Here is a 26,905-nt window from a genome sequence, read left to right on the forward strand (position 1 = left end):
TAGTAATTATCTGATTAACACTTCTATCAGCTTGTGAAATTAGATATTAAATTACATTACAAATTAGTTTTAGTGTCTAATATCATAATTTTAGCTTCTCTTTTTGACTTAAAAAATTTTTAATGTTTTATTTATTTCTGAGAGAGAGACAGACAGCATGAGCAGGAGAGGGTCAAAGAGAGGAGATACAGAATCAGAAGCAGGCTGATTCTGCCTTGAGCTAGTCGTCAGCACAGAGTCCGATGCAGGGCTTGAAATCATGAACCGTGTGATCATGACCTGAGCCAAAGTCGGACGCTTAACCGACTGAGCCACCCAGGCGCCCCTCTTTTTTACTTTTAAGATTCAAAAAGAAAATCTGCAGTTTCTTATAGACTTGAAAATCTGGTGTATGTTTTGCTTAATCTTCAGAAATATTTTAAAACAGATTGGATCCTCAACTCATTAGTATTCTATAAAAAGCTTTGGCATGACACACTCATACTTCATATAAGGGAGATGCTCCTATTTTTCTATTGCTCAGGGAAGTTTTCAAGAAGGCAATCTGGGGACAAAGATTGCTGATAGAAAGTAAAAACAAAATAGGCACTCTGACCTACCCAACACTCACTTCCTGTTATCTCCAACCATGGCCCGGCTGCAACATTTTAGAACAAATTCCAACAGAAGTTGACTTCTTTGATGGTAACAGTGCCGAACCTTTCAGAAAATCACAAAGCTACACCAACTACTGTTTATTAATGGTGCCGGCAAACAGTAACAATTTCTTTAGGAATTCAAACAGGTATTAGATATCAACAACATTTATGGAGTGTCTATTCTAGACCCAGTACTAGGCTGGGCATTTCACATGTGATATCTCATGATGTAATTAAGAGATAGCAAGTTAGGAAGCTTTACATGATTTATATGGCAATTTCAAGAAGAATCCATTGTTCTATGGTCTTAGGAATCAGAAAACCCCACTTAGGAGTTACCATTATAAATAGACCATCAATTCTTTTCTTTCTTTAAGTTCATTTATTCATTTTGAGAAAAAGAGAGGGGGAGGGGCAGAGAGAGGAAGAGAGAGAATCCCAAGCAAGTTCCACACTGCCAGCACAGAGCCCGATGAGGGGCTCAAACTCACAAACCCTGAAGTCATGACCTGAGTCAAAATCAAGAGTCAGATGCTTAACTGACAGAGCCACCCCAGCACCCCAATTCTTTTGTGATTATTTGAGTTGGGGACTGTTCAGCAGATATGTGGGATGGTGGGATAGTTTAAAAATAAACCTACAAACTCTTTGATGTCCCTCTCATTAAAAGTGTAGTCTTTGAACTCTGTCCTTGTAAATGGGCCAACATTTGATTCTACTTCAATTGAGGGAGCACAGAGATGATACTATGTGATTTCCCAGGTGAGGATGCAAAAGGCAATATGCTCCTACTTTGTCCACTGAAAGATTCGCTTTTGAAGACATCAGCTACCAACTAAACATTCTGTCTTCCCTGAGGCCATCCTGTATGAGAAAGGTCAAATTAGCCCACAAGGCAAGAACACACAGAAGGGCCCTGTGACTGTATATAGCAATGGAGAGGGCTGACTGGCCAGTCTCAAGTTCTTCCAGCCTCCCTTCCCTCTTTGCCATCCCCCTCCCCACATCTGCTCTAGCTGCAGCCATAATCACACAAGAAATTACGACGGCTGGAACTGCAAAGGCAAACCCTCCCCAGACCCAGAGAAAATATGAGATATAATATTTATTGCATTTAAGCCAATAAATGTTGAGGTACTCTGTTACACAGCAGTAGTAACCAAAACAGATATAAATATTTTTTCACTTAGAATTTTTTTGTATTGAAAAATTGCAAATATATTCTAGAATAGAGAGACTATACAGTGGTCTCTAATGTATATTACCCAGACTCAACACATTAAAACTTTTGCCACATTTGCTTCATCTGCTCTCTTTTTTTTCTTCGATCAAATTTTATCCCACATCCCAGACACTGTGTTATGTCAAGTATCATATGATACTTCAGTATGAATATCTATAAAAATAAACATTTTCTTACATAACCAAAATGTCATCATCAAACTTAACAAAATCAACAATAATTCTCTGGCATCATCTAATATTCAGACCATAATCAAATTTTTTGATTGCTTCAAAAGTGTGTTTTAATAGTTCTCAGAACAAGAATTCAAACGATGTCTACATACAGCATTTAGTTATTGTGCCCGTTAGCCTCTTTTTCTCTAAAAAGTTCACTTCTCCGACCTTCCCCCCACCCGCAACCCATTAACTAGTTGCAGAAACCAGATAATGTCTGAAGAATGTTTGCTTTTTTGTGGTGTCACTTAACTTGCTCCTTTATCCCCTGTATTTACTGTAAATGAAAGTTGGATCAAAAGAATTGATTAGATTCAGGGTCAGCATTTTCCCTCCCACAGGGATACTGGGTAAGTGCTGTGTGCTTCATAATGCATCGCATCAGGAGGCACATGATATCTGTTGTTTCACTTTGAAAGGTGCGAAGATCGATCAGTGGTGCTTATAGCCTTATTATCCCTCAGGGTAAAGTTCCCATCTGCCTTTTAACTAATGGTTTCACTCAATGGTGATTGTTGCTTCGATCACTGAGATGTGACTGCTCCTAGACCTTTTCAATAATAGTACTAGGAAACATGTAAATTTGAAAAAGAAAAAAATGCTGATGGTATTTCCAATTCAAATTTAACTTTGTAACATTTTAACAGTGTAATTCCAGCAGGAGTTTTCTTAAATTCTTTGATTTTGTACATGTTCCTCTTACACTGAAAATCTTTATTCCTAAGATCAACATAATTACTTATTTGCATTAATCTATAGTGTTTAAAATAGTTTCAGAATAATAATATCAATATTGCCTCTAGCAATTAGATACAGAATTCAGCTTATGATTTCTTTGTACTTCTGTTTGTTCTTAGAATATGTTCTGTTAAGGTACACCCTTGAAATAATTTTCTTTTTTTTTCATGTTTATTTATTTTGAGAGAAAGAGAGCACAAGCAGGGAAAGGGAAGAGAGAGAGAGAGAGAAAGAGAGAGAGAGAGAGAGAGAGAGAGAGTCCCAAGCAGATTCCATGCTGTCAGAGCAGAGCCTGATACGGGGATCAGTGTTACAAATCATGAGATCATGACCTGAGCGGAAGTCAAGAGTCAGATATTTAATCGAATGAGTCACCCAGGTACCCCCGAAATAATTATTTTTTTGTTGTGTCCCTTGTGTTAGGGACTTGATATTAAGTTCATTTGTTTCCATTCATTCATTCAGTTCAGTTCAGGTTAGGTTCATCTGTTTCAGTCTGTTTCTAATTTTCATAGATTGTTTTAAAAACGTTTTTATTTTATTTTTTGAGTATGTGCAATATTGATGTACTTTACGTGGCCAAATGATATAACAAGATACATTCAAAGAAGCCATTTCATTTTTTCCCCCACTACTCTATTTCTTTTTTTTTTTTAATGTTTTATTTATTTCTAGGAGAGAGAGAGAGAGACAGCGTGAGCAGGGGAGGGTCAGAGAGAGAGGGAGTCACAGACTGAAACAGGCTCCAGGCTCTGAGCTGGCAGCCAGCACAGAGCCCGACGCGGGGCTCGAACCCACGAACCGCGAGATCATGACCTAAGCGAAAGTCGGACGCTCAACCGACTAAGCCACCCAGGCGCCCGTTTATTTCTTTTTTTGAGAGGGTCATTTTTTATTAGTTTTGGTTTAGTGTTATGCTTTTAAAAGATTTTCATTTGTTTGTGTTAGTTTGAGAGACTGTGATGAATGACAGTTAGGGCTCAGGCTGAATTGCTACAGTGATTCTTAGGATCATGACAGCTGTAGATTAAGGAAGAATTAGTGTTCAGATGCAGTGGTCGTCATAAAAACAAGTCATTTTGGCCTTTCTCCCCTCACTGCTTCCCCATCAAAGCTNCCAAACATACCACCTGGAGATCAAGGGTCCTCATGTTCTACCAACTGACCCAGCGAGGGCCCCCCCATCAAAGCCTTGTTTTTATCGCAGAAGTACTCTCTGCTTCTCTCCTACATGGTTATTACCATCTCTACTGAAATGTGCTTACCTAGTTTAAAGATTTTTTTTCTTTAAGATATTAGTTTTTAAATAAAGTTTTATACTCATAGTAGTTGCATGCTCCACAGACTGAGCCAGCCAGATGCCCCTAAATGAGTTTTTTTTTTTAGTGGTTAGAAAATAAGATTCGTAACAGGATTCCATTTTGTTTATTTTTTTCTTTAAAAAAAATTTTTTTTAATGTTTTATTTATTTCTGAGAGAGANCGCGGGGCTCAAACCCATGAACTGCAAGATCATGACCTGAGAGGAAGTTGGACGCTTAACCAACTGAGCCACTCAGGTGCCCCTGTATATATATTTTTTCAAGACAAAATAAAGAGCAGTGACATGACATACCAAAATATCAATGTATTTACTGGTGAAGAATGAAGTTTCAATGTTTAATTTCAATTTTTAATCTTTATCTCTATTTTCTTATTTACTACATTTATGATATACTTGCATAATATTAAAGGGAAATGTGCTGTTCTTTGTATAGAAAAATAATAAAATAGTCATTTAAGTTGACTAGATGAATAACAAATTATTGTTATAGGTATAGAATTTTTGTTTGGGTTGATGAAAAAGTTCTGAAATAGACATTGGTGATGGTTACATAACACTGGGAATGTCCTTAATACTGGAGAATTGTACACTTAACATGGTTAAAATAGTAAGTTTTTTGTTATGTATATTTCACCACAATAAATAATAAAAGTAGGGATGCCTGGGTGGCTCCAACTCTTGGTTTTGGGTCAGATCATGATCTCATGGTTCACAGGATCAAGCCCCAAGTAGGGTTCCATGCTGACTGTGTGGATCCTGCTTGGGATTCTCTCTGCTCCTCCACTCACATCTCTCTCTCTCTCTCTCAAAATAAATAAATAAACTTTAAAAAATAAAATAAAATAGGGATGCCTGGGTGGCTCAGTTGGTTAAGTGTTGGACTCTTGCTCAGGTCATGACCTCACGGTGTGTGAGATTAAGCCTTGTGCCCTGTGTTGGGCTCTGTGCTGACAGCATGGAGACTGCCTGCCCCCCCGCCTTCTCCANCTTTCTTTCAAAAAAATAAAAAATAAAAAAAATAAATAAATAAATAAACTTTTTTAAAAAATAAAGAAGGTAGAGAAAGTTCCTTCACACTACCTAGTATTAAATGAAATTCACTAAGTACGATGATACTTCAGTTATATTTTTTTGTTTATTTTATTTTTCTAGTAATCTCTATACCCACTGTGGGGCTTAAACTCATGACCCCAAGATCAAAAGTCACATGCTCTACCAACTCAGCTAGCCAGGCACCCCTTCAGTCATGTGCTTTAGACAGATGTCCAAAACATTATTATTTGCTCGTTGCATAGAAAGATTAAAATAACGTAATATTTATTCAGGCACTGAATAAACATTTTACACACAAGATATAATTTTATATTACCAAAAGTCCATGACATAAGGAACCATTATTATCTCCATTTTGAATATGAAGAGACTGAGGCTAAGAAAGTTTAAATCATTTGTCAAAGGCTACTCAGCTTAGTAGCAAAACTGGGATTTCACCAACGGTCTGTTTGACACCAAATCACTGCTCCTCACCACCGTATTTCAGTAGTTTGCTTATACCACGTCTGAATTGCCATATAGGGACGAGTTACACAACGTCCTTGTGGTTATAAAAAATTCCTTCACAACTTTTCAGATATGAGCTTACTTAAGATGTCTACCATGTTTACTTTAAAACTTTCATGTTTCTGCTATGTTTAATAATAGGTTAATTCAATTTCCATAGAAATCATTCCTGCGATTATTATTCGTACTGGTTTCGTGGCCTTGTCAAATAATGATGATTATGGTACATTTGTTCCATTTCAGCCAGAGACAGAGTCAACAGGAAGGTACAAGTTAGGATGACTTTTGAGTCCATTTTTCCAAGATGAGGTCAGCAGCTTTCTGGAAATGCTGGGGAGAAATCACACAATTATCTTTCCAAACCCAGCATGTTTATTTTTTATTTTATTTTTTTAAAATATTTTTATTTATTTCTAGGAGAGAGAGAGAGAGAGAGACAGTGTGAGCAGGGGAGGGTCAGAGAGAGAGGGCGACACAGACTCTGAAACAGGCTCCAGGATCTGAGCTGGCAGTCAGCACAGAGCCCGATGCGGGGCTCAAACCCACGAACTGCGAGATCATGACCTAAGCGAAAGTCGGACGCTTAACCGACTAAGCCACCCAGGCACCCCAAACCCAGCATGTTTAGAGTCTTCAGGGTCTGGGGAGAAGATCAGGGTTGGGTTGGGCCTGACTTTAAAAAACATAGTCACCTTTCACATTCTTCTAATTTAGAAGCTTGAAGTATACTTTGTTAGTATACTCCTACCATAGCCTGCTGCTCCTACGACCCATGCCTTACTTCTTTGTTCTCCAAAGTTTCAGGAGTGAGTTCTGGTTAAGAGTTGGTACAACTGGGGCCCACTATGGTCTTTTGGCATGGCTTAGAGCTCCTGCAAGAATACTGGAATCAATCCATTCTTTTGGATGCTGTTATGAATTTCACTTCTGAACCAGACATGTGGCCCCACTCCTAGATGGACTATTAATAAGGGCACATTTCTTGGGCCCTTTCAGTTGACCCTCTAGACACTGAAGACTCAAGTTCGGGATGCTGGAAGCTACTTAGAGTTTGAGCTGCACACGAACAGCCACAAAGTGAAAAGCGTCTCTACAGGAAGCCTGCTTATAACTTCGGATTGTACTGACTTAATTTTCCCAAATAAAATGTAAGTTATTCATTTAAAAGAAAGAATGCTATTTCCAGAGCTGTTGAGACAAATGTAAATTTAAGAGCATAACAAGGCCACTCTTGATAGAAGTGTGAAAAGCAATTAAAATTTATCAATATTAACAATACTTTTAGTTTGAGAATGAGAAAGCAAGTTTCACGCCAAGAATTTGCCCAGTCTTGCAGAACTGATGGTTGAGCAGGCAAGTAAGTCAGTTAATCAGGGTCAAAGGAGGATAATGAAATAGGCTTTTGAGGTATAGAAAGAATATATAAAAATTGGGTGAACATGCAGAAACCAAAAAATCCTGAGGCTTAAACCTCTTGGAGCACAAAAAATTTGACATTGGCAATATTTTCCACACTTTTAGCTAAGACTATGATAAATTTCTTCACATAAATTTCTACTGTCCACAAATATTCCCTTAGCCATGGTACAAATGACCAGCATTAGACATTCCCATTTGAAAAGAAGGAGTGTCAGGGCAACTGGGTGTCTCAGTCAGTTAAGCATCTGACTCTTGGTTTCTGCTCAGGTCATTATCTCGTGGTTCCTGAGTTCGAGCCCTACATCGAACAGTCAGTGCAGAGCCCACTTGGGATTCTGTCTGTCTTCCTCTCTCTCTCTGCTTCTGCCCTACTCATTCTCTCTCTCTCTTTCTTTCTCTCTCTCTCTCAAAATAAATAATAAATTTAAACAAAAATTATGAAGAAGGGTATTTATCAGTGAAAGACACACACAAGGAATGTATATTCAATGTCCATTATCTTGTCCATGAAGAGAAGCTGTGGAGTAGAGAATCCAAAACAGAAGATAACCCCCAACTCACTCATTTCTGAACTTGAAAAATATATGTTAATTGTAAATTGCATCCTTACTTTATCTTTCTGTAGGCCAAAGTTTCTCAGCTTTAAGACTACTGATATTTTGGAGCTGATTATTTTTTATTGTGGGCACCCTTTGATCTGTAGGATGTTAGCGGCATCTCTGGCTTCTATCACCAGATGTCAGTTGTGACAACCAAAAATGTCCCCTGGGGACCAAAATCAGTGCCAGCAGAAAACCACTGGTTTACACCAATATATTTAAAATTTTTTTTACATTTATTTATTTTTGAGAGACAGAGTGCAAGCAGGGGAGGGATAGGGAGAGAAATACAGATCTGAAACAGGCTCCAGGTTCTGAGCTGCCAGCACAGAGCCCGGCATGGGACTTGAACCCATGAACCATGAGATCATAACCTGAGCGGAAGTCAGTGCTAAACTGACTGAGCCACCCAGGCACCCCTGATTTACACCAACAGTAAAATTCATTTGTCTTTTCTGCTGGCACACACCAGCTGGGTGGTAGGGAAAATGGCATGAAAGAACACAAGAAGAAGTTGATCCAGGACAAAGAAAATTTACTGCAGATAATCTGCAGTGTAGATAATAAACAAGTAATTTATGGAAATTAAATCTAAGGCTGAGAGCATCTTATTGGAACCAAGATTCTTAAGTGGTAGACAGTGAGGGATTGAGGTTGATATAAATACAGGACATGGTTGCAGTCACCTTCCGGCTGCCAGACCCCAGCCACTGATGATCAAATCAAGTATTCCTTTTATAGAACTGAATGACTTGACACACGTGGTCCAGTTGAGAGCTTCTTGTTTTTCATTCATTGACAGCTGGTCTAGCAGAAAGTCTGCCAGACGCTTGGGTCAGGCAACCCAGCTCCAACAAACATATTGAGCCTGAGAAGCTATAGATCTGATGAGTAAAGATTTTCAAAAAGATGGAGTAATCACTTCTAACTGAAACATGTATTTCATAGTGTTTCTGATCCATTTAGGCAAAGTATGTTTTAGCCTCTTTTATGTGTTTTGTGTGTAGTTTCTAGACAAAACTCTATTTCTGTCAGAAAGTCTCAAGTGTTGACAGTGGCACGGTACATGAATAAGTACAAAATACAGGCTAGACCTCTACAGGAACCCTTCTATTCACGTATTCCCTCGAGGATAGTCACTAGGCTGATTTGTAACAGCATCAATAACTTTTGCCTGTTTTTGTACTTTATTTAAGTGGAATAATAGAATGTGTGTTATTTCGTGTCTGGCTTCTCTCACTTGGCATTACTTGGCGAGACTCATCCAGGTACTGTAATTTGTACTTTTCTTAATTGCCAGGTACTATTCCAATAAGTTAATACCCCACAATTTATCTACTGGTGGGTTGCTTTCATTTAGAATTATTAAAAACAATTGATTCTCTGAAAAGAAAATACAGGCTGAAAGGGTACATTCTTTAGAGAAAATGTATATGTTAGCTGTGTTTCTTCTTCTTTTTCCATTAATAGTACTGACTGGGCATTGAACTCTGTTGTGTGCTCACTGTGAAGCATTTAACAAAAAAGTTAAACAGATGTGCCTGTGGACTGAGAAAAGTTTAGTAACTTGTATTTATATCAGGTTCAACAATCATACTCTTGAGATGAGATCTAGAGATCTAGAGATCTACCTATTTATCCACTTAGAGAAAAAGTTAGAGTTAAGAGAAGTGTCCATGGGACTTCTGGGTGGCTCAGTCGGTTAGGTGTCCGACCCCGGCTCAGTTTGCAGTTTGTGAGTTTGAGCCCCACGTTGGTCTCTGTGCTGACAGCTCAGAGTCCAGAGGCTGTCTCAGATTCTGTGTCTCCCTCTCACTCTGCCCCTCCCCTGCTTGTGTTCTGACTGCTCTCTCTCAAAGACAAATAAACATTAAAAAAAAAAAAAGAGAGAGAGAGAGAGAGAGATGTGTCCAGGGGTTGATTCTTTAAACTACTTTAACTAGTGTGTGCAACAATTTTATTAGTCAATTCAACGAACTCCCCAGAAAGATATTTATTGTATATCTAACACAATGCCTGACATGAGAGATGTCACATTACTAACTTAGAGACAAAGCCAATATGGTTAGTAACAAAAAAATGTTATGTAAGAAAATATTAACAAGGTAAAACAGTTTGCCCAATGTCAGATAGCCAGAAAATGGATGAACTTAGTTCTAAGCCTGGGCAGTTCAACATCAAAGTGCTTAAGTTCTAAACCAGGTAGAATGCTTAGAAAAGGAATTCTAATAGGGATAAATATAAATTCCTGAATTTAAGAGGAAAAAATAAATCACACAAGGAAAGAATTGTTTCCTGCTAATGGCCACAGTTCATACGACAGACCTGACCATAATCACAGCCGAGCCCAACAGAGTGATGCACTAGTTAAAAGGCAAAAACCTTCTGAGGCTGTTAATCAACACAGAATATCCCATTCAAAGCCATACAAACTCTGGTCAAAATAGCTTAGCATCTTTCACTTTTCTCTCCTTGACCGATGTCTCAGAGAGGATGATGTAAAAAGATTCAGCTCCTTATCTCTGTGTTCTTGTGTTTTATTGTCCAGGAAATATGTAGGCTTCACCCCATATAGACAACTAACAAGAACGCATTAAAATATTACAATTTAACCACTCTGGATGACTAATGTTTTGCTTCAGGTCCAGTTTTGCCCTTTGTTCCCCTTACCTGACATTTTGAATTGTCCCTTACTTCTGGTTCACACTAAAATTGGAAGTGGCCATCAGGTATTTTGCTTATACCTCACAGACTGAAACCAGCAAGGTCCACTCCTACAGCCAGCCTGAAAATCCTGGCCTGGATCAAGCTCTGGGTTCTACTAATTTGGAATGTTTACTCTAAGATGGAACTTCATATTTGGTGATGAATGTTGGTAAGGCAGATAGTGATAAGCTAAGGACAAACAAGATGATGAAATATCTGGAAAACATACCACATGTAACATTTGATCTTAGCTGGAAGAGTTTATTATGGACAAGAAAAGGAAATGGTATGTGGTAGGCATAATTGTGCTCGGCATTTGAACAGCTGTCATGCAGATAAGGGAAGGGTTAATCTCATTTTATTAGGAGGAAATACAAATGGCTGGAAGCTTTAAGGGACACTTTGGATCTGATGGGAGGAAGAACTTAACCATAAAGAGGAATCTATGTTACTCATGTTTACACACTGAAGAGAATGTACTGAATTTCTTTTCTTTTTTACATTGAGGTATAATAAACATACAATGTTACATTAGTTTCACGTTTACAATATAATGATTCAACAATTCTATACATTTCTCAGGGCTCATGAAGATAAGTGCCCTCTTTATCTTCTTCATCTGTCTCACCCCTCCCCATCCCCTCGCTCCCTGGCAACCACCAATTTGTTCTCAGTATGTAAGAGTCTGATGTTTTGTTTGTCTCTTTTTCCTTATTTGCTCATCTATTTTGTTTCCTAAATTTCACATACAAGTGAAGTCATATGGTATTTATACACTCGAGTTCCATCCAGGTTGTTGCAAAAGACAAGATCTCAGAGAATGTACTGTCTTTTGAAACTGAAGAATGCATAGGAAAAGTTGGCTTCAGATTTGAGGGTAAATAGGGCAAAAATAAAACAAAGGCCAGGATTCCACCACATTCTGAGTCACTTTAAATTATTTCCAAAGGTTAGAGTGTTTTAGGGTCAATTTCTTGGAAGAGGTTGGTTTTTAAAAATATTTTGAAGAATGAGATAGAAATGATTTTCTGGGACACAATGGAAGATTGTTTGACATGATGCAGCTGGGGTGCACAGAAGAGAATCGTGGGTATAGTAAAGGGTTTTCTGTTTGACTAGCCTGGAACAAGAAGTGTACCGAACAAAGAGCAAAAGGATTGGAAATATGAGACCGTGGCAGAACAATTGGTGAGTTAGTCTTAATCTACCTGTTACGGTATTTACAAAACACTTTAGGTCACAGATTCCTAAAAAGTTCTTAAATGTTGGGGCACCTGGGTGGCTCAGTAGATTAAGCATCTGACTCTTGATTTTGGTTCAAGTCATCATCTCACAGTTTGTGAGTTTGAGCCCCACTTCGGACTCTGCACTGACAGCATGGAGCCTGCTTGGGTTTCTCTCTCTCCCTCTCTCCCTGCCCCTCTCCCACTTGCACTCACTCTCTCNAGAATCTTTTAAAAAAAGAATTAAAAAAATGAGAAATTATAATGAATGATTTTATAAGAAATGAATTTCATACCATTTTATTCAGAGGTAAAGGCACTTGCTCACAAGAGGATAAAATACTATAAACTGAAAAGAGATTAGTTCAGAGTGTTTTATGCAGAGGCAGGAGCTGTAAGAGAAAGAATGGTGGCAAGCAAGGTGACTTTCAGGAAAATTTAATAAAGTCCTAATCAAAGAAATTAGATGTGCAGGTATTCTTATATTATAAAATTCTCTAACCACAGAGCCAATCTTATTAATGTGTATCCTGGATATAAACATACCCTCAACTCAAAGGAAATATTCTAATGCCTTCCTTCCAGGAATTCAATAAAGACAATATTCATGAACAAAACTATATTAACACAATTCAGTAAATTAAACTGATAAGATCCCCCTCTTTTTCATGGTTCCTGCCAGGCAAGTCATTACTACCAAATAGGACAATCTTATTTTCTCTGTATTTGTTTTTATTTATTATGTATTTGACAGAGAGCAACTAGGGGAGTGAGGCAGAGGGGCAGAGAGAGAGAAAATCTTAAGTTGGCTCCACCCTCAGTGTGGAGCCTGATGTGGGGCTCAATCCCACAAACCTGGGATCATGACCTGAGCTGAAATCAAGAGTTGGAAGCTTAACTGACTAAGCCACCCAGGTGCCCCATTTTTAAAGATTCTTGTTCTTAAGTAATCTCGGCACCCAATGTGGGGCTCAATCTTATAACCCCAAGAGTGAGAGTCACATGTTCTTCTGACTGAGCCAGCCGGGCACCCCTATAGTTCCTCAATTTTAAGGTTTGAAACATTTTTCTTCCTTTTCAGGGAAACAGCAAATAGGAAATTCATGTAACCAACAATCTTAAGAGTCACTACAATATCAAATAGGCTGTAATATGAAAGACTATGTTTTAAATACACATATACATAAACATAGATACTTGGAGAAAAGAAGGGAAGGAAACAGCAAAATATTAAGGTTGGTGGGATGTTGGATTATGGTTAGTTTTTGTTTTCTTTCATTTTTTTCCCCGTTTCTACAAGGGGTAGAGCTATATTTTTCATATAATTAACAAGAATTAGTAAGCTTTAAAAATAGGTCTGATGTATTTAACATATCTTTTGCTTCTCTTCCAGATGTTTAAAAACTCTAAGTTCTCAATTTATGAAATGAATCAATACACTCTTGTCTTAACTTTGGGGGACATACTGTCTCCATATGAACCTGGTATTAATGGCTCTGTTTCTGGTCTTTTCAGAGGAATGCCATTCTTCTTTCTGGATGTAATTGTACAGAAAACTTTTACACAGTCCTCAAACTTGTGTGGCTACCAAGTTTTGTCTTATTCTACAATTGCCTGCTTTAGGACATTCACAACATGAATTAGGGCCTCTAACATAACTGCACATCTGATACAAATGGGACATGACAGAAATCAGTTTGCAACAGCCTGCAGATGGTACTGTATTTTGTGTCTATTTATTTAAATTAGGTAATGGTGGAGCAAGTAGATACTCCGTAAATGCTCTTACATCCTTCTCATGTTCATGATGCCTGAGAAAACAACAACACAGCTCACATTTTTATCTATTATGCCTTTTCTTCTGTAGCATTTCTTACCCAAACAAAAAAGTCTCCAGATTTTATGCATTTTTTTCCTTTATAAAAGTTTGAACAAACGTCTTGGAAAATTGGTAAAGCAAAGTTAACTTCATTTCTTGATAGTTTGCCTGAGAGCTGCTATACTGGTTTGCAGGGGTGCTGAATTTTTAGAAGCAATGGACAGAGGTAAAACTCCAGGAGCAATAGCCAGTACAATAAAAATTTGTACATCTTAAAGCACTTGTTAAAAGGCTCATTAGGTCAAAGAAACATGGGAAGCAGCTTGAGCTCCCTCAATCAGGAATATAGAATTTCCCCAAAATACAATTTCCTCACCTGTTCACTATATGGTCACTCAATTTGTTGGAAGTAATTAGATATTCTCTTATATTACTTTTGAAAAGCAAAACTCCCCCCACTTATCTTGAATTAGAATAATAATGTTAATCAAAGATATCTTGATGCGACTTTCTTCTCTGAAATATTAGTGGTGTTCCCCTCCCTTTCGATTCCTGAAATTGTTCACAGCCAGCACTTCCTGATGTTAGGTTCTTGACCCTGCGTTCTGACACTGACCTTCCAGCAGTTANTTTATATTTGAGAGAGAGAGAGAGAGACATAGCATGAGCAGGGATGGGGCAGAGAGATGGAGACAGAATCTGAAACAGACTCTAGGCTCTGAGCTGCCAGCACAGAGCCCAATGTGGGGCTCGAATTCATGAGCCTTGAGATTATGACCTGAGCTGAAGTCGGCCGCTTAACCAACTGAGTGATGCAGGAGCCCCTAAAACCTCTATATTCTAATAGCAGTAATGATACACTGCTTCAATCGTTGAAAAATCAATTGCTTTTTAAAAAATCAGTTGATTGTTTTTTTTCTACTCCGCTCCATGAAGAACAGTAGATCTTATCCATTCTCACGGCTTCAGTTACCACCTCGATGGCAATGGCTCCCAGTTTGACATCTCTTGCGCAGACAGATTTTCCTCTTGCGTCTCAGATGACCAACTGCCAGATAAATATATCAATTTAAATATACCAGAAGTGAGGTGCTTGTGGGTGGCTCAGTCAGTTGGTGTCCGACTCTTGATCTCGGCTCCGGTCATGATCTCACACTTTGTGAGACTGAGCCCCAAATTGGGCTTTGTGTTGACAGGGAGGAGCCTGCCTCGGATTCTCTTTCTCCCTCTCTCTGCCCCTCCCTGACTCATGTGCACTTGTGAACATGTGTGTACACAGTCTCTTCATCTCTGAAAATAAATAAATGAATGAAAAAATGTACTACAAACATCTCAGTGCTCTGTATTCACAGTTTATCTTCTTCCCATACCCTTCTCTCTCTTTAATTTACTACCTGGGTGAATGGCCTCACTATTGACCTAATTTCCCAAGCCAGCGACCTGTCATCTCTGGCCCATCCCTGTTCATCATCCCCCATATCCAAATGCCAAGCCTTGTTGATTCTACTTGCTAAACACATCTCAAATCACTTCTCGTTATCGCCATTGCCACTAACAGTTTAGACTACTAACATTTTTCACTTCAATTACTGCAAAAAGCTTCTAAATCACTTCCTTGCCTTTGGTCTCTGTCCTTGAAGATCCAGTCTGCACGCTGTAGCAAGAGTGATCAGGTACACAAATCGGATCATGTCACTCTCGTGCGACAAATGATGTATTGGTTGTCCACTGCCCTCAGAATTAAGTCCACATTTCTCAATCTGGTTTTATAAGAGTTTCATGATCTGGCCCCTGTTCATTTCTATGGTTACAGCTTCTCCCACCTCCCCTTTCCCCAAATCTTGTAGCCACAATGAGCTTCTTTTTGTGTGCTCTATTATTTCCTGGTCTTTGCATATACTACGCCCATCACTTAGAACACCTGGCTTCTCTGCATTCACCTGATACTGGTTATCAGCTACACTCAGTCTCAGATCTCACTGTAAGTGGCATGTTCCCTGGGAAGCCTTCCCATCATCATTCTTGCTCTAGATTGAGTAAGGCACCTTGCTATATTCCCATTACACTCCTCACTTACCCTGTGTTTTAATTTTTTGTTTATTTCTTAGATTGTTAGCTCCCTAAGGGTAAATACAAGGTCTCATTTACTTTTACACCTCTCCTAAAGTGACCTTGTAAAGGTCTTTTAAAGAATCTAGTAAAGTTCTAGAACCAGAAAATCCTCAATTAACATTTGTTGAACTAATGAATGAAGTTACAGAAGTAACAGGTTCCCTGGCTATTAGACCATTTACAAGCAAAGCTTGAGCTATTCTGACTGCTTGGGTAGCACGTACACCTGCAGACCTAGGCCAGACTGGAGAAAATCAACACTCTTAGTTTTGGTAGAGGGCCTGGCCTAGATTTAACTGACTCTAAAGCCAGCTGTTTCCTCAAGAGTCTGAGGCATGTGGCTTGTAAAAAGCCTCCAATCCCTGATTCCAATAGAAGCAATTTCATCTTTCAAATGGGTTATAAACTAGGGAAAGTGAGTTTGCTATTCTTTTACTTGTTGGAGTACTCTTCCAGGGATTAGATGGTTTCAAACTTAGATTCCAGAAAAATAGGCAAAAGAAGGACGAATGGGTTGAATAGTTAGAATATTTCTATGGGAATATGCCAGAAACAGAGGTGAACAGGAGACGATACATACCCCTGCTGAGTAGAAGAGTCAGACAACAAGCAAACAAATAAATCAAGAAGATAAAATCAGAAAGCAATCAATGTTATGATGTCAAAAGAGGATGATGTGATGGGGGGTTAGGGAGATGTCTGCTTACAATAGGGGTCAGCAAGGGCCTCTTTGAAGAAGAAAGCTGCGATGTGAAGAGTGAAAAGGAGGTAGGCATGTAAAGAAATGAAGGAAGAATCATGTTGGAAGGGGTAGCGAGTGCAAAGAATAAATCTGCAAGCTCAAGGAACAGAAGCAAAAGCAATGTGAACAGGGAAGGCATGGCTGTAAATGAAAACAAGGAAGTGGGCAGAAGCTGACTGAGCAAGGCCGTCAGCCTGTGCTTGGGAGTTTAAGTTTAATAAACAGTGCACTGGGAAGCCACTGGATGGTTCTAAGCGAGTGAATGACTTTATTTAAATATTCTTCAGTTTATAGACTGAGGAAGGAGGAGTTAAAAGGGAAAGAAAAAATTCTGTTTTTAACCTCTCCTACTTGAAGTAAGACCATGTGTTTGTGCTTTTCAGCATTTCAGTGCCCAGAATGATTTGTTGATACATTACAATGTATTTCTTATATATTCTATTTCCTTAATTGAGGAAGAACGTAGAAATAACCTTGCTGTCAGTGATCTAGCTAGGGAATCTATTCCCTGGACACTTTAATTTTTTTACTGTTCCTATACAATGGGGGATTAGACAGTAATTTTGTTTAAGAACTAAAATTAAAGTAATTACTAATTTTAAACTATTCTGCTCCCATGTGGTTATCTCAATTAAAATCAGAATTTACAACAGTCACATCCAACTAGAATTCAGGGTTTTAAAACCTTTCATTTCATACTTTTAAGTGAATAGCTGAAATCTTGCAAAACTCTGCTTAATTGCAATTTACACAGGCTTTCTAATGAAAACTATGAGGTTTAAATGCGAATTGAATCTGAGTCCAATTGAAAAGTTATTTGGACAGCATTCCTTGTTAAGAAATGTGATCTACATGGTGTTTGTTGATGATTATAAAGCTTGGTTTGTTATCTACAAATCAGAAGCCTTGTGTGGTTTTCTGTCAAAATAAGAACGTCATACACCATAGTACTGAAACGATATTTTTTTTCCTAAGGAGCTCAAAGCCCTTCACGGATGTTTTCTCATTAGTCCTCACCATTTCCCCAAGGTAAGTAGATGGAAAATATTATGCACATTCAGTAGAAGGGGGAACAAGGCCAAGAGAAGTGAATGAACATGCCCAAGGTCATACAATACGTCAGCGGCAGGGGAGGGATGAATCTCAGGTCTTCTCATTCCCGGGGATCTGGCATTTGGTCATGTAGGGCAAGGTACCAAACCAATTCTTGTCTGGTTTGGTACATCTGAATCTCCATGTACACAGTTACAGTGAACTAATAACACATTTGTTCTAGGGTATATGTCTATGTTTGGTATTTACATTGGCAATAACTATTAAGGGTTATTTTTAAATGAAGACATTTGGGGGGCACCCGGGTGGCTCAGTCGGTTAAGCATCCAACTTCAACTCAGGTCATGATCTCACGGTCTGTGAGTTCGGGCCCCGTATCAGGCTGTGCTGACAGCTCAGAGCCTGGAGCCTGCTTTGGATTCTATGTCTCCTACTTTCTCTGTCCTACCCCTGCTTGCCCTCTGTCTCTCAAAAATGAATAAAATTTTTAAAAATGTAAATAAAGATATTTGGGAGTTTTTAAAAATGCAGTGAGATTAAGATATATCTCATATATTGCATGTGGGTTGTCTGTCTAGGAACCTGTACTGGCTATAGGAACTTTATCATTTTGCTAAGGACTAGATTTGTTGCTTGTGGGGCGCCTGGATGGCTCAGTCAGTTAAGCATCTGACTCTTGGTTTTGGCTCAGGNCCACATCAGGTTCTGATCCTGCTTGGAATTCTCTGTCTCCCTCTCTATCTCTTCCCCTTGCCTGCTCATGCTCTCCCTCTGTCTCTCTCTCAAAAATAAAATAAATAAGCATTAATATATATATATACATATGTATATGTATATAAAGACAAGATTTGTTGTTTGCTATTTAAGGAATTAGAAATATAAACACAAACACACACACACTTCATTGCATCATTTTCCCATGAAATGCTTTTTCCTCCATAATGGGATATTTGAAACCTGTGATCTCCTATAAAAAGTTAACGTTGTCTAAACTTTGGTTCTTAGGTTTTACAGTGTTTACATGTCCTCCCAAATCAGTATATGCTCTTGCTATTTACCTTCTATCTCTCTCATTTGGAATTTGTATAAAAAAATTCCAAACACACATAAGCATAGCAAGAATACTACAATAAACTCCCATATACCCATCGTTCTGACTATAATTACATATCATCATAATCACATAATTATAAAGATTTTGCAACATTTATTTGTCCCTGTGTTTGCCCTTGCTGAACTTTCAAAAAGTACGTCTTAGACATGAAGTCATCTCATCCCTGCGCACTTGACCTATGAATCTCTAAAAATAGGAACTTCTAAATCATAGTCATAATGCCATCACTGCATCAAAATTTTAACAATAATGCCTTTATATGACCTAAAATCCATTCCTTAATAAAGTTTCTCAGATTATTTTTTAAATGTTTATTTATTTATCTTGAGAGTGTAGGGAGGGAGAGAGAGGAGAGAGAGAGAGAGAGAGAAAGAGAGAGAGAGAGAGAGAGAGAGAGAGAGAGAATCCCAAGCAGGCTCCATACCTGGCACAGAGCCTGACACGGGGGTCGGTCCCACAACCGTGAGATCATGACCTGAGTGAATCAAAATCAAGAACCAGACGCTTTAAACAACAGAGTCACCCAAGTGCCCCATCTCAGATTATTTTTTAAAAAACTTTTTTCATAGTTGATTTGTTCCAATCATAATCAAAACACATGGCATCTGGCTGTGGTGCAGCCTTCCCTTAAGTAGCCACTTCCCTCTTCTCCATGCACTGGTCTTGACTAGTTGCAGAACCCAGGTAAGCTACCCTAAAGAAGGCCCACATTCTGAAATTATCTGTTTGCTTCTCTGTGGCACCATTTAACTTACTTCTCTATCTCCCATGTTTGCTATGAATGGAAGTTAACTCTAGAGGNTTTAAAAAGTTAGTGCTGCAAGAACACTTCATAGGAGACACTATGAGCTTCCTATGACATGGTACGAGGAGGCCCACAATGTGTGGTTGTTCTGCAATTGGTGATGCTAAGATTATCAGAGGATTGGGGTGCCTGGCTGGCTCAATCGGTTAAACAACCAACTTTGGCTCATGTCATGATCTCATGGTTGGTGAGTTCAAGCCCCGCATCCGGCTCTGTGCTGACAGTGCACACCCTGCTTGGTATTCTCTCACTCCCTCTCTCTCTGCCCCTCCCATGAACGCTGTCTCTCTCTCAAAATAAATAAACTTAAAAAAAATAATGCTATCAACCATTGACGATTTTTGCCTGAATCAGTTATTTCAGGGGTTTCAAGTGATTATTTTATAATCTTATCATTGCTTGCACGTTTATTAGCTGAAAATCTTCTGTCAAGAAGAACAGTTTCCTCCTCAACTAAGCCTATTAGCTTAAACAGAGAACTGATGCTTAATTCCTTCCTTTGATTTGACAAAGGACCAGTTACATTCAGCAGTGTCCAGTGAGGTGGGTTTCAGTTAACTGCATTCATGCACTGCATTTTTACTTCTAACAACAGCAGAGAGTAGAAGAATATAATACAGGTAGAGCACTAGATATGTATTGTTTTTTGGAGAAAGTCATGAAATAGCACGTAGACACTTCTCTCTAGTACAAGGTACTCCCTTGGCTCAACTGAGCCTTTTCTTTTGTTTCCTTTGGCTTTCCTTCACTCTCGCATGGGTATGAATGGGATGTAGCAACCAAAGAGGGGGAAAAAGGGGGAAAGAGCAGGTATGAACAAGAGGGGTAGAACTGTGACTCATGGTCCAAAGTCAAGCATCCTGGAAAAATGAAACACAAAGGAACCAAAATATACTTCTACACTATCTCCAACCTTGAAGGAAGTGAACCAACCACAGGAAGTTCTTTATAACTTTGTTTAAGGTCTGTAACACTGAACTTTATCAGTGTTTTGCATTCATGATTGTGTGATTAATTGGTGACAGTAGCTAAAATGGGGAGATGCTGATGACCAAGACTTCTTGCAGAGCTTAAGACCTTTCATGCTGTACATCAGAACAAGATCACTAGGCAGAAATGCCCTTATAAATCCATGAGCCAAGTTGTATTGTACTTGGTGTACCTGTGAGCCCACAGGGTTTGTGGGATATTAGCATTAACAAGGAACATTGCCCTGTTTATGCAACTGCCACAGGCCTAACTGGTTGGTTAACTTCTTTCTAATAACAACTCTTTATGCAGCAACAATATATTTTTTATTGTAGGTGTCAGAAATAATTTCATCCTTTACTCATGGACTAAATGAAGGTGGGAGACTAGCTTTCAGTAATGAAATTTAATACCAACATTTTAATACCTTTTAATGTTAGAGATATTTACAGAATATGAAAGATCTTTCCCAAGTTAAAGGCGTCAATTTGCAATATTTTTTGAATGGCTTAATAATTCATGTTGACAATCATGACAATCATCCCTCAGAATAAGAATGCTTTGTTTTGCGTTCACCTTTCTGTAATGGCTATTAATCCCTGAAGACAGAAAACTTTTGCCTGTCCTGCCAAGTTACACATTCTAAAAATCAAATCTTAAAACACAGCCTAACATTCCTCAAAGGTAAATAACATTAGGGACAGAGGTCTTAGAATATTTGAAGACAGGTGGAAGTAAAAAATTACTGACCTTTTATGGAGAGCAAGCTTAAATGTTGTCTTTTTCTAAAAGCGGTTGAGAAGAGTCTTGACACTTAGTTCTGCTGTCAGTCGGACGGTAGTCCTTGTGGGGAAAGTTATCTGAAGGTTAGATGGGGAAAGTCTGAATAATGAGATCCCAGAGGTTAAATGGAAATGATTGATTTTTGGTGTCGTGAGAGGGTTTCTCATTAAGTAGCATATATATTTGTGGATGAACCTATGAGAGTTGGCATAGAATGTGAAGAATTGCTAGAACTCTTTCACATATCAGCACCTACTAGGGAGAAATCATCATGAAAGAGGCACTAAATAACTAAAAAGACAAAATGGCTTGGCTCTGTCATTGGCCACTCCAGTGCTGGCATCATGGGCACATGGACAGAGCCATAGAGAAAGATGGAGGTTGTGTATGAGCCCAACTGCACGGGTTATCATTTACTGAGTCTGATCAAGAGTGTCACTGCCAAATGGGCAACATGGCCGNNNNTAAAAAAAAAAAAAAATTAAAGAAAAAAAGAATTGAATACACTGGAATCCTTCCATTAATTTGTTTTTTCTGATGGTAATAGGCAAATATTCCTGTTTTATGTTAGCTTTTTCTGCCTACAGAGCTTCTGTTAGCACCACTTTCCAAGAGCTTATAGAACATGTGATCCACCAACATGGGATCCCACAAAATAGCCATCAGACCGAGGAGCCATTTTACAGCAAAGGAAATGTGAGAGTGGACCCATGACCATGAGATTCTCCTGGTGTTATCACATACCATGCCAACCAGAAGCTACTGGCCAGATAGAGATTGGAATGGCTTGCTTAAGACATGATTAAATGCCAGCTCAGAGTCAACAGTTTATAAGGATGAGGTGGCATCCTCCCGGATGTAGTGTCCCAGTAGATAAAATTCATGAGACTGGAAGCCAAAAAGTCAAGGCAGGAATGAGTCTATTTACCATCATTCCAGTAACCCACCTAGGGAATTTGTGCTGCCCATTTCCATTACATTAGGCTCTTTAGGGTTAGAGATTTCAGTCCCCAAAGGGAAACGATTTTCCCCAAGGGAAATAATAAGAACCCCCATTGAACCATAAGTAGGCTGTCCATGAGCATTTCGAGCTTCTTGTGTTAAGGGACCAGCAAACTTGAATCTTTATTCAGGCAGGAATAATTGACCTTGATCATCAAGAGGAGGTAGGGCCACTATTACACAATGGAGGCCTGGAGGAACATGTTGTAGAACTCAGGTGATCTACTTTGGGTACCTCTAGTTTCGCCCTTGCCAAATAGTGATGGAAATAGATGAGAGAGAGATAAGGATCTGTAGTCTGAGAAGGACACGGAGATAAGGGGCCCATTCCTCTCAGGAATGGTCGTGCCCCAGCTACGCCACCCAAACCAGCAGAGATGCTATCTGAGAGCGAGAGCATTCCAGAATCATCAGGGAAGGAGAGGTGCATTGTGTATTAGTTGCAGGCCATTATGTATTAGTATGGGCTCAGCAATTAGTATGTGTAGTTTGTTCTCCTAGCCTCCCCCTTCTCAGGAAGAGAGGCCTGAGGGACATACACGAAGCAAAAGGGGTCATCTGAGAATGCAGCTGACAGACAGCCTTAAGCTGTCAGTTCCTGAAGGGATGGCCTTGGCTGCAGAAATCTACGCTACCCAAGGTCACATCCTTCTGGGGTAGTCCATACCCAGTGAATGGCTGAGGTGAAGATATAAAGGCCTGGCTCATGTGGCCCCACGTGGGACAGCTCTGAAAGATTATTTAAGCTTCAGAGCTTCCCAGGGAATTGGTTGAGACTTGCATTGCAACTTGCAGTTCATCCCCTCTGCTGAATCCTTCTTTCTCTCCTCCCCTGGTAAATGTCCCAGACAGTAAGCTCTGTCTGAGGGTCCACTTCCCAGAGTATTCAAACTGAGTACTGGTTAGAGAGAATCCTGCTATGGTCAATTTTCCTCTCTGCCCATTTCTTTCTTTTTAAATTTTTTAAAATGTTTATTTAATTTTGAGAGAGAGAGAGAGAGAAAGAACATGAACTGTGGAGGGGCCAAGAGAGAGACACAGAATCTGTAGCAGGCTCCAGGCTCTGAGCTTGAACTCAGTAATGGTGGGATCTTGACCTGAGCTGAAGTCAGATGCTTAACGGACTGAGCCACCCAGGTGCCCCTGCCCATTTCTTTGGCCATGTCTATGTGGGGTCTACAGATTCTCCAGGCTGAGCTGGCCCTCACCACTCTGTCACCACAGCACTGTCTCCTCCTTTCATTACCACACTTACCACATCAAGTCAAGTTTAGGTCATTTATGCCAGTGTGTCAGTTAGTCGTGAAAACAGGGATCTCTTCCTCACCACCTTTGTATTCCCAGAGTCGGGTGCACCATCGGTGCTCAGACTGTGTGGTTTGAGCTTGTGTTGCACTCCTTCTTGAAGTTCTAAGCCCTTTATGAAGACAAACAAACAAAAACAAGATCTTCACCAGGCTAACTTCTATAATTGACTTTGTGTCAAGAAAAGTCATACTGATCAAACAGAATTAATTTTTCCTTTCGGGTGATTATGAATCAAGTGGTAAATGGGTACCATCAGCAGAGAGCACCAATTAGTTTTCCAAGCAGGGGTAAAGAGTGAATGAGTCCTGTGGACTATACTCGTCAATAACTTTGTCAATAACAACAGCCTCTTTGCTGATAGACGTAGTTGTCATTTACCGAGAAGCTGCTATGTATCAAGCATAATGCTCTCCTGGGAAGGCTAACCTAATGAGGAAGACAGATGCATAAATAAAACTTGGACATAGATAAGCCATGTTCTTTCTAAAATCTGTGACAGCATCAGTATCAGGACAAGAATGGAATGTGAAGGATTCTTTGAAATGTAGTAATAAAAGTCAACAATAACTAGAGTTTCATTGGAGACGCACACACATACCCACAACTGATCTCTCCCTGCCCCACTTTCCTCCATAGGTAAGCAGCAGAGGAATCACAAACCTTTTCAGAAGAAGATAATAATAGAAAGGACAGGTTATTTACTGGGAAAAGAAAATAGGTGATTAGGAGACAATGCAGTGTTTGTGCAGTAAAAGCTCCAGGAAGATTGTACCAAAGATGAACTCAGGGATTAATGGGGGACACCAGAAGACTCATGTTGTCTCTTTCTTCTCTCTACTTTGAGGGGGGTTGTGGATTCAGGGAGCAGACGAAGAGTAGATCCATAGTATTTTCTTATAAAATGAGAGTCTAACATTTAAACTAAGTGTTTAAGGGGCGCTTGGGTGGCTCAGTCAGTAAAGTGTCTGACTCTTGATTTCAGCTCAGGATATGATCTCACAGGTCTGTAGGCTCGAGTCCCGCATGGGGCTTTGTGCTGACAGTGCAGAGCCTGCTTGGGATGGTTGGTCTCCCTCTCTCTCTGCCCGTCCCTCACTGACACTGTCTCTGTCTCTCTCAAAATAAGTAAATAAACATAAAAAAGTTAAACTAAGTGTTTAAATGCACAGAATAGAAAGGATACAAAGTTTTGTACCAGGACATCAATTAATTACTTACACACAGAAAAAGAACAAAGTGTCAGAAAGTTAATGCATCTTTTGGAAGACTAGCAAGAGAGCTGATATCAATGAGATAATAAATTTTACACTAAATTAATGTTGTCCTTTGTCGACAGTAAGAATGCTAAAGCCTCCCTCTCCCCCATCAGTAGGACTTGCTCTGTGAAAGATTAATAGTGGATTTGTCCTAAACCAGCTCTACTCTTTTACTCCTCAGTTAGGAGTGAGAACAGTGAATGGGTTAGGAATTAGCCAGATCTGTAGTTAGGCATTCACAGATCACATGACTGGGGAGAACCCTAGGCAAGCATCATATTCAGAGGAATATAATAAGGAAGATGCCAAAGATAAATGGAACACAGCACTAATCGAGGCAAGATGGGAAGTTTGGCCACCATGCAGGTGTCCACCGCAGTGCTTCAGGAAGGTCACTACTAAGGACTTTGGTCCTAAAGCCTACATAAAACCTTGTGTCTTACCTCTGTGCAGATTGTGTGAAAGCCACAGAGATTGCTCCTCCTCTGACCTACTCTCTCCTCTATGTCCAGGATTAAATATTGGTTTCACAAATCAAATGGTGAAATGAGCCAAGGGCAGATTAACCCAAAGAAAATGAACCAATTAGAAGAACACAGACTAACAGGAATGAATAGCACAGACATAACAGTAAGCAAAAGAAGCCAGATTAAAAAAAAACAAACCACATACTGTATGATATCATTTGTATCAAGTTCAAGAACAGCAAAACTAACATATGGTGACATGTCAGAATAGTAGTTATCTCTGGGTACACGCTGATGGGGGTGGTAGGTACTTCCTGAAAAGGGATTCAAGACCTCTTTTTGGGCTGTGAGGAATGTTCTGTATCTTGATCTGGGTAAGAGTTACCTGAATGTATCCAATATATAAAAATTCATGAAAGTAAAGTATACATTTAAAATTTCTGTACTTTATGGGGGTACCTGAGTGGCTCAGTTGATTAAGTGTCCAACTTCAGCTCAGGTCATGATCTTGTCATTCGTGAGTTTGAACCCCATGTCAGGCTCTGTGCTGACGACTCAGAGCCTGGAGCCTGGTTCAGATTCTGTGTGTCCCTTTCTTTCTTCCCCTCCCCTACTTGCACTCTCTCTCTCTCCAGTAAATAACATTAAAAAAAGGTTTTTTTAAATTTCTATCCTTTATGTTACACTTCAAAATGAAGTAGAAAAAACTTATTTTACTTATTTATTTTTATTCCCATTTTCCTTTCCTTCCTTCCACCACACATATGCATGCGCGTGCACGCGCGTGCACACACACACACACACACACATACACGCACACACACACCATGTAAATTATATAGCCCAAGTATGTTGGCCAGTTTACATGTGAGCTCCTTTTCCTTGGGAAAGAGTGTAGGGAGGGGAGACTTTGCATTTTCTCTAGTGGTTGGAGGACATGAGGACACAGTGGCACAGAACACAGTCCCAGGCAGGGGCATTCAGGATGGGTAGAGGGCATTTCCTGAGATTTGGGAGTGAGGTAGGAAAGTCTGGAACCCTAAAGAAAGGGATATATACAGAGACGAGACTAGGAAGGAATAAAGAGACTTGGTCACAAAAAGGAAGACCAATGTCCAGTCCTGTTGGGAAGTTGCAGTAACAGAAGGGGACCAGATACAGCAACTATTTTGTGGACACCAAGGAACTACTAGCCCGGGTTCTGTGATTTCCCTGGTTTAAGAAGAGGATTAGCTCCAGAGTCTACAGTGGAATTAAACTACAGGGTAGGATTGTTTTGTGGCCCCATTTTTCTGAAAGGAGCCAAGCAATCACNCTAAAGAAAACTAACTCTCACCAAGGGATTAACCTGAAACCTTAGGCCCAATAACATTGTATTTTAATCAAGTGTCTTCCAGAGAGGTAATAGGCACTGGAAACAAAAGCAACATTGAGCCTTTTCAGGATGTGAGACCTTGTCTATTACCTTCATGGCTTTCAGCTTTAAAAAAAAATATGTGTCAGTGGCACAGCGCACATAACAGAATGGCAGGATGGACTCTCCCAGTGCAATCAGTAGGTCCCTGAATATAAGCATGGCTTGTCTAAGATCAGACATAGATGCTATTGTAATCAGAAAGACAGAGCAGCTCTCCATGCAGTCATTTAAGGACAACGTTAACCATTTTAGCATGCAAAGACAACAACGCCATCAGAAACAACAGCTGCGTCTGAGAATGCACTACTCGTCAGAGACCGGCACCAAACTGGACAATCAAATAGAACTTGGTAATTAATAAAGTTTAGAGATTGTTCCAAGTTAGCTGCTGGTC

The 26,905-nt window shown here is 39.5% G+C and overlaps 1 protein-coding gene across 1 annotated transcript in view; it reads left to right on the forward strand.

The window, feature by feature from the left end:
* Positions 1 to 1,572: 1,572 nt before the first annotated feature.
* Positions 1,573 to 26,905, forward strand: part of LOC144239519 (uncharacterized) — a 30,757-nt gene continuing 5,424 nt past the window's right edge. The window contains exons 1-4 of the mRNA XM_077773603.1: positions 1,573 to 1,701; positions 5,859 to 5,983; positions 11,561 to 11,629; positions 17,313 to 17,366. Of these exons, the coding sequence (XP_077629729.1) occupies positions 1,573 to 1,701; positions 5,859 to 5,983; positions 11,561 to 11,629; positions 17,313 to 17,366 (377 nt within the window). The remainder of the gene's footprint in view (positions 1,702 to 5,858; positions 5,984 to 11,560; positions 11,630 to 17,312; positions 17,367 to 26,905) is intronic.

This window comes from Crocuta crocuta, unplaced genomic scaffold, assembly GCF_008692635.1.
Source record: "Crocuta crocuta isolate KB4526 unplaced genomic scaffold, BGI_CrCroc_1.0 scaffold383, whole genome shotgun sequence".
NCBI classification, from domain to species: Eukaryota; Metazoa; Chordata; class Mammalia; order Carnivora; family Hyaenidae; genus Crocuta; species Crocuta crocuta.